The 8,161-nt window shown below is 39.1% G+C and overlaps 1 protein-coding gene across 2 annotated transcripts; it reads left to right on the top strand.

Moving 5' to 3' along the window:
- Window positions 1-1,780: 1,780 nt before the first annotated feature.
- Window positions 1,781-7,879, top strand: MSTN (myostatin). 2 transcript variants are annotated; one of them, XM_009702729.1, is made up of 3 exons: window positions 1,781-2,154; window positions 4,320-4,693; window positions 7,317-7,879. In XM_009702729.1, the coding sequence occupies exons 1-3, from the start codon at window positions 1,782-1,784 to the stop codon at window positions 7,695-7,697; spliced, it is 1,128 nt and encodes a 375-aa protein (XP_009701031.1). In that variant the 5' UTR covers window position 1,781; the 3' UTR covers window positions 7,698-7,879. The 2 variants fall into 2 exon arrangements, with proteins under 2 accessions (XP_009701031.1, XP_009701032.1); XM_009702730.1 differs by having other exon boundaries at window positions 1,782-2,154; window positions 4,617-4,693; window positions 7,317-7,697.
- The last annotated feature ends 282 nt before the right edge of the window (window positions 7,880-8,161 follow it).

The raw sequence follows: 8,161 nt of genomic DNA, 5'->3' as shown, positions 1-8,161 counted from the left end.
GAATGTGTGAGCGTGATATTGCTTGCATCAACTTTACACCAGGGTCGGACAATCAATTTCAATTGAATACTCATGATTTACGTCACTGGTCATGAGCTGAATATTAGGCTCAGTTCTGTGCTATGCAACAAATTTGCATGTCCTAGAGAGGTGACGCAAAAGAATATGAATGACCAGGCAGAAAAAAAAACTCTTTGAAAGTTCTGTCCCACATCTTTCCATATATCAGCATTTTTCCTACACGAACATATGCAAAAAAACCTGTTTGCCACATTTTTAGGTGTACTTAGAATGGGAAAAGAAGAGAAACCCAGCAAGAAACTGACAATTCAGTCCTAAATTAGATAGGCAAGCTTTGGCATATTGCATGAAATTCCAGGATTTCCCTTTGCTGTAATATACAGATTCCAAATATGCAAATATATAGAATATATACAAATTCCATGGTTTCCATTTGCTGTAATATACAGCCTATGCTGACCAGTAACGCCGCAGCCCCCCCGCAACTAGCGTGAATTCCATAATTCTTGCTTACAGCACATACAATGTGAACTACATTGCTGTAAGATTTTATAAGCCATAATCCGTAAGTATAAAATCACATCTAGATGTATCTCTCTTATGCAGAAAGCATATTAAAACTCTAATTTTAAAAATACAAGCAGGATATAGAGAACTTACAAGTACTTGAGTAGAAAGCAAAAGAAAGCACAGACAGGTATCAATTAAGTTAGTATACTTAGAAACATTTTGAACAGAAATAAAAGATTACATGGAAAAAGAAGATATACTCACAGTAGAGATTTAAATGTTTTAAGTCTTTTAATGCTTTCACTAATAATGGAAAAAGCAAGCTAGACTATTCTAGTATAATACTGGAGTGAGTAGCTAAAGATATTCCTTAAAAAATACCTTTGCCACTAGAGATCACTCAATATTTATTTTACTGCCCAGGACTTTGCTGACCTGGTGACAGTATGAAGAGAGGACAGACACATTTTTCATAACTGGCTGTTAATTCAGTAAAGGGTTCGTTCTGTGGATTTTGATATACACTAAAGGGACAAACAAATAAGATACGCATTTACATAGTCTCATATATGCACAAAATCTTCATTTCTGCTTTAGCCAGTACCTAGCAGGAAAACCCGTTAAGGTTTTCTGAAATAGGAACTGCTGGATATATTTCAGTTGTTGAACAACATAAGTTAGTCCTGTTTGCAATGCATTTCTAAAGTATTTTTTTCCTGCCTGCTAACAGTAATCCCTTGGGAGTTTCTTTTAAATAGCAGAAACTTTCAAGTCAAAAAGACTGGTACAAGCCTAAAGGAAGTTTAGAGAGAGGTCTGTCTTGATTCATAGTACAAGTACACGGTTGGTATATATTTAAGAATGACAGTGCTGTCTTTCAGTACTGCTGCCCACAATACTTGGAAATATATCCTTTCAGTATGCAAAGACATATCCTCTACGAAGCACCCAGATAAATCAGTTCACCCTTGGCTGTAACTAGACGCTGTCTAGTGACTTGTGATCGACAGGGCTTTACCCTCTGACAGCCAGATTCATTGTTGGGACAGCAACCAATCGTCGGGTTTGACGACATGAGCCTAATCAAAGTTGGAGTATAAAAAGCCCCCTTGGAATATATAAGGTACACCAGTGTGGCAAGCTGTCTCTCAGATTGCATTTGCTTTCACGGATCTGTTTAGTACTGAAAGGGAAAGGGGGAGGGAAAAAAAAAAAAAAAAAGGGAAAAGCACAGCACTGAACGTGAGATCATGCAAAAGCTAGCGGTCTATGTTTATATTTACCTGTTCATGCTGATTTCAGTTGATCCGGTGGCTCTTGATGACAGTAGTCAGCCCACAGAGAACGCCGAAAAAGATGGACTGTGCAATGCTTGTACGTGGAGACAGAATACAAAATCTTCCAGAATAGAAGCCATAAAAATTCAAATCCTCAGCAAACTGCGTCTGGAACAAGCTCCGAACATTAGCAGGGATGTTATTAAACAACTTTTACCCAAAGCTCCTCCACTACAGGAACTGATTGATCAATATGACGTCCAGAGGGACGACAGTAGCGATGGCTCTTTGGAAGACGATGACTATCATGCCACCACCGAAACGATTATCACAATGCCTACGGAGTGTAAGTAACCCTCCTGCTTTCGCCTCCCGCCGCTCCTCCGAGAGAGTTGTCTCCCTGCTGTAGAGCCACGCAACTCCTCCTCGGGCTCTCCCAACAAGCTGCTGGCTGAAGTCTGCTAGAGGGAGGGAGGAGAGCATTATTTCTAAAGAATTTGAGCCAGGTTCAGATGACCATGTTGCGATCCTTTGTTTTACTGTTCGGTTTTCGGCTCCTTAGAACGTGAATGCCCTGTAGCACTTAGGATTTGCCCATTGCCTTAGAGAGCAAAGGGAGATCTGCAGTTTAGTTGATTTCGTTATCTGCAGCACTCAGGGCATTTCCTGTCACAAACGTGAAGTACAAGTGCAGACAACAAGATAACTATATTTTTCTGAGGGAGGTTTCACTGCCCAGTATTTTTAGGAGCAATAGAAATATACAGCTTAGAGCACTAGACCTACCTGACTGCAACATGTTACAGCAAGTGCAAGTATAGAGTTAAATTCTTGCTTCTTTGCTGATCCCATAAACTAGCACCACCCACTTCTGAGTTAAAACTATATATTTAAAGCAAATATGTGTGTAACAGATTTAAATGTTAAAATGTCCATGCTATAGCAATCAGCTCCAGTAGTCGTACCAAGGAAGAATGAAGGCATTTACTGAATGAGCAGATTCTGAGTTATCTTCTGAGTGCTAAACATCTGCTATGGCTCCTATCAAGTATCTTTTGCACGGTTAATACTATAGTATCTTATGTTCTTCATCAGCTAAAGTATTTGGCTATGGCAGCTGTTTTTTTAAATAACACGAATATGATGTCAAAAAGGAAAAAGATGACAGGACATATAAGGCATGTTAGCAGTTACAGATATCATTACAATACGCATACTAGAAGAATATCAGCTGTTCTAGCCAGCTAAAAATGTACGCATCGAGGAAAAAGTAACTGTTTCTCTAAAATTTTTCACTTATAAATTAATAAGATGTGTACTTACTTAATAGCAATATATTACTGCAGCCTTATCACAAAGTTGAGGTCTGCCAGCAGTTTTATTCCAGCCTATTCTGTCCAAGGCTTTATAACTATTTTTAATTAAACTGTTACACAATTACAGTGGCTGGAGAAAAGTCATTGAGCTTCATTGATCCGAGTTCATTTCCGATTTTTCATACAAAAGCCCTTGAACAGTTTTAAATGCACTAAGGAGACAGGCATCTTAAGTGGCGAGATTTATGAACGTCAAAGCCCTGCACCATTTAAGATTAGTATTACCCATTTTATCCTGGCAGGGAAAGATATTGCCATGACTAGGTATGACAGCTGCATCGCAGGCTACAGGAAGGAGGAACACAGCACTCCACATGACTTTCCTATAAAATTGTTCAAATGAAAAGAAAACAAAATGATCCTTAGATTAATACGCTCTTAATTATTTTTTTCCCATTGAGAAAAGGAATTAAAGTGTTTGCGTAGTTTGCCCCTGGCTGCCTCTGTCTGTATGATGCGTAGCACACTAAGGCTATTTAGTAAATTAGAAACAGCTAGATCACCACGCATGCTGAGTCAGCTCACGCAAAGCTGCTATTCTGTGTGCTTTGTGAAGGTCCTCAGGAGATGACTAGCAGAAGTGAGTTGGTAGTAGTCACTGTGAAGTGCAATAGGCTGTGGCCTCTCCCCAGGTAGTTTTTGTTTGGGAAAGAGGCTTTTTTTGCAGCTGTACAGGTCAGCCCACAGCACTGGTACCGCTGGTCAGACCCCCAGCACGCCAAGGACCGCAAAGCTCCTCCGGAGCGTGCATCTTCTTGTGATTGCCCATTTCTGAGTTTCAGCCCGAGCACACCTCCGCTCTGCTTAGCTGATGGAGCACACAGTACCAACCAGAGTTACTTAGAAAATGATTAGCCAAACCTCATTTTAGCCTGTTTGCAAAATGAGCATCGGTTCCTTGTCACATGATGTTACTTTTAGGTGATAGCATAATGATTTTGTTGACATCCATTAAATTTGCTGTTAAGTGTAAACCACAGAAACTGAATTAAGTTAAATCCACTTTGTTACTGGTACTGTTTATAACATATTGTAAGACTTCCTACACGTTCTGGAAAAAAAAATAATTGGGTTTATATATGCATATTTCTTTTTGTTCCCTGTTCAGTAATCTGTTCTTTCCATTCATTTATAGCTGATTTTCTTGTACAAATGGAGGGAAAACCAAAATGTTGCTTCTTTAAGTTTAGCTCTAAAATACAATATAACAAAGTAGTAAAGGCACAATTGTGGATATACTTGAGGCAAGTCCAAAAACCTACAACAGTGTTTGTGCAGATCCTGAGACTTATTAAACCCATGAAAGACGGTACAAGATATACTGGAATTCGATCTTTGAAACTTGACATGAACCCAGGCACTGGTATTTGGCAGAGTATTGATGTGAAGACAGTGTTGCAAAATTGGCTCAAACAGCCTGAATCCAATTTAGGCATCGAAATAAAAGCTTTTGATGAGAATGGACGAGATCTTGCTGTAACTTTCCCAGGACCAGGTGAAGATGGATTGGTAAGTTTATTTAGAAAAATACCATTTAAATATCTTGCTTTTTTTTTGGAAAGCATTTAAGTTGTGTTTCAAGGATAAAATGGAAGTATTGTTTAGGGAATGGAAGACAAAAGTTCTGTATATCCAATTCTTTTGTTCTTTGCTCTCCAATCACATCAAAATCAATAGCATTCCTGTGCCTCTGTTTCCCTATTTGAAAAATCAAGACAAATTGCCGTACTTCAGAGGGATGTTGAGAGGCATTAACTAGAAAATGTTTTGGTAATTACTGATGGATGACACTATCAAAGTAACATTGTTTTCAAATTTGAGAGCAAATACCGCTTAATAAGCAGTTATTTTACATAAAGCTAAAAGAATAGTTGTTAGATTCTTTCACTGATAGGAAAGTTGCCTCCGATATTGCTGAGAAAGCGAGGAGGTTTCTCCCTACTATGTATGCACATATTTTCTGTTAACAGCAGCAGGTTTTTGATCTGTGTTTATGAAGGTAAGAACAGATCTTCTTCATAATGTTAAGTTCTGTACCTTTCAGTGTGTGACAGAGTGCATCATTCCATCTATTAGAAACGTTTCAACAGAGAAATTCTGCTTGATACAATAAATGAATCATAATGATGAGAAAGAGCATAAAATAACTCTCTGGTTTCTTTTTGTAAGTACAGATGAACAAATGAAACCTGAAGTGTACCAGTTAAAATACTACAGAATTTTCCTTGTTATTTGTTTCTGCAAATCACTAATCATCTATAACCTGTAAAAATTCCTGAACTTATCACAGCTGAAACAATCACAACAAAGAAATCCCTCCTTTTGAATAAAGTATAAAGAATATTATTTTACTTCTACACAGTAGATCAATCTGTTTATCATAGAGAACCTGAAGTGTACCAGTTAAAATACTACAGAATTTTCCTTGTTATTTGTTTCTGCAAATCACTAATCATCTATAACCTGTAAAAATTCCTGAACTTATCACAGCTGAAACAATCACAACAAAGAAATCCCTCCTTTTGAATAAAGTATAAAGAATATTATTTTACTTCTACACAGTAGATCAATCTGTTTATCATACAGTCATTTACATTGGAAAAGACTTTTAAGATCATTGAGTCCAACCGTATTTATGTAGCTATGTAACGCTGAACTTCATAGCAGTATAATGCAATTAAAAGAACTTAAAGGAAAAACGCTGCAATATCTTAATTGTAGATCCAGTATAGATGTGGATCTCCCATACTTGAAAAAGGCCAGCTGGATATCATGATGAGTAACGTCCTCACCAGCTCCATCCGTTCAAATACGCAATGCTGTGTTTTCACACATGTGGATAACCCATGGTTATCATCATCCTTAAAAAAAAAGAAAAAAAAATATCCAGCAGCAGGGCAGGGTTAGATGCATGGCTGATAATGGAAGAGGAAATTTATCTTCCCTTCCCTCTGGCTCCTCCCTGGCAGCTCCCAGTACGGGGATGCTCCTCTCACCATGCCCCTCCCCATATCATTTACCTTTGGGAGGAGTGTCTCCATCAGCGGGACAACTTGCAGCCGCAAAGGCGGGTATCTTGGAAGGGACAAACCCATGTAACAAAGTTAGCTGGGCTGTTATTTACTCCTAAGGAACGGTCTTCCTTCATGGGACAGCCCAGTCAGTGCCAAACCAACACAGGGTTGAAATCAGTGCGTGGAAGAGAGGAAACTCTGGGAACTTTTTCAAACTCGTGATTGTGAAGGTTGCAATTTCTTTCTATTCTCAGTTGCTGACAGTGGAAACACACCTTCTGTAGGAGGCACGTGGCTCAGAGATCTGCCAAAAGTACATTCCTGGCCACAGGACTCTTTCAGGAGTCAAAATATTAGCTGCCCCTGTGCATTCAGGACAGTACAGTCAGCCCTCTGGCAGAAGGGAAAGCTGTGAAGTACAAGTAACTTGTACTGTGCAGTTACAAGCTGTGAAGTACAAGTAACAAGTGAAACACTCATTTCTATGGCCATTGCAGTCCTTCAAGCATGACAGCACTTACAGAGGAAATTTCGTCCTCCTTGGTCTGGACAAGAAGCTCTCCTTGATATCCAGAAAGCCTGAACTCAATATGATTTTAATGGAGGGAATTTCAGAAGGACTCACAAAAGGGAGATCAACACCAGTTTGTCCTGGCCTTTAAAAGTTTTTGGAGTTCTTTGTTTCCTTTTGTGAGTTCTTCTACAGAAAAAAAAAAAAAAAAGTAGCTCTTATTTTGGAGTTTAAAACAAACAAACAAAATCCACGTCAAAAGTAGAAATCCAGCATCCTCCAAATTTCTGAAACGTTCGTGTAGCAGTTAACAGAAATGATACTAGCACTGAGATAATGGTGATTTAAAGAACAGATAATCAGGAATTAAAGCTCTTTATAGAGAAACAGCAGGGAAATGCTGGTCCTCAGCATGAAAAATAACAACAATCCTCGAGCAGAGATCAACCATAGCAGAGATTTGCAGCAGGACAAAGTTTTGTTTGCAATCATGATTTCAGAATATTAATTTGATATATCTATGTCTGAAATGTTATTTATTTGCATGTTTTTACTGAATTTAGGCTTACCTCAGTAATGCTTCTGATTCCTTCTCCTCTCCTGACAGAACCCATTTTTAGAGGTCAGAGTTACAGACACACCAAAACGGTCCCGCAGAGATTTTGGCCTTGACTGCGACGAGCACTCGACAGAATCCCGATGTTGTCGCTACCCGCTGACAGTGGATTTTGAAGCTTTCGGGTGGGACTGGATTATTGCACCTAAAAGATACAAAGCAAATTACTGCTCTGGAGAATGTGAATTTGTATTTTTACAAAAATATCCGCACACTCACCTCGTACACCAAGCAAACCCCAGAGGTTCGGCAGGCCCTTGCTGCACGCCCACCAAGATGTCCCCCATAAACATGCTGTACTTCAATGGGAAAGAACAAATAATATACGGCAAGATACCAGCCATGGTTGTAGATCGCTGCGGGTGCTCATGAGATCGTTGTGAGATCCACTGCTCCATAAATTGTGGAAGCTACCAAAAAAAAAAAAAAGTTATACCCCCTCACCAGTCTTTGAAACTGTGAAGTTACATACGCTAGGCATTGCCGACATCCTATATGCTGTATGATAGGCTATCGTACAGATTTAGTGCAGCACCAGCTACAGAACGTGAACTAAAGGACAATATAGTTACCTGATGGCTGGCTTTGAGCCACTGAAACAGAAAAGCTACAATCAAAATCACCGGATTTAACACATGAAGTTCTTACATTGTGAGGGAATCAATATTCAGTCATTCAGACGCAAATTTATACGCAGGTTTCAGTACACGTTGGTAATCAAAAGCAAGCTCCTTCTCATCTGAGGACAGAAGGAGCGGGCTTTTAACTCCATTTCTTCACAGCTTCACTTAACGTTGTATTTACAGAAAATTATATACTGGTCACATATACACCAC

This window comes from Cariama cristata, unplaced genomic scaffold, assembly GCF_000690535.1.
Source record: "Cariama cristata isolate BGI_N322 unplaced genomic scaffold, ASM69053v1 scaffold41896, whole genome shotgun sequence".
Taxonomy (NCBI): Eukaryota; Metazoa; Chordata; class Aves; order Cariamiformes; family Cariamidae; genus Cariama; species Cariama cristata.
The sequence above is the reverse complement of the archived record's forward strand: the minus strand, read 5'-3'. Positions and strand labels throughout refer to the sequence as shown.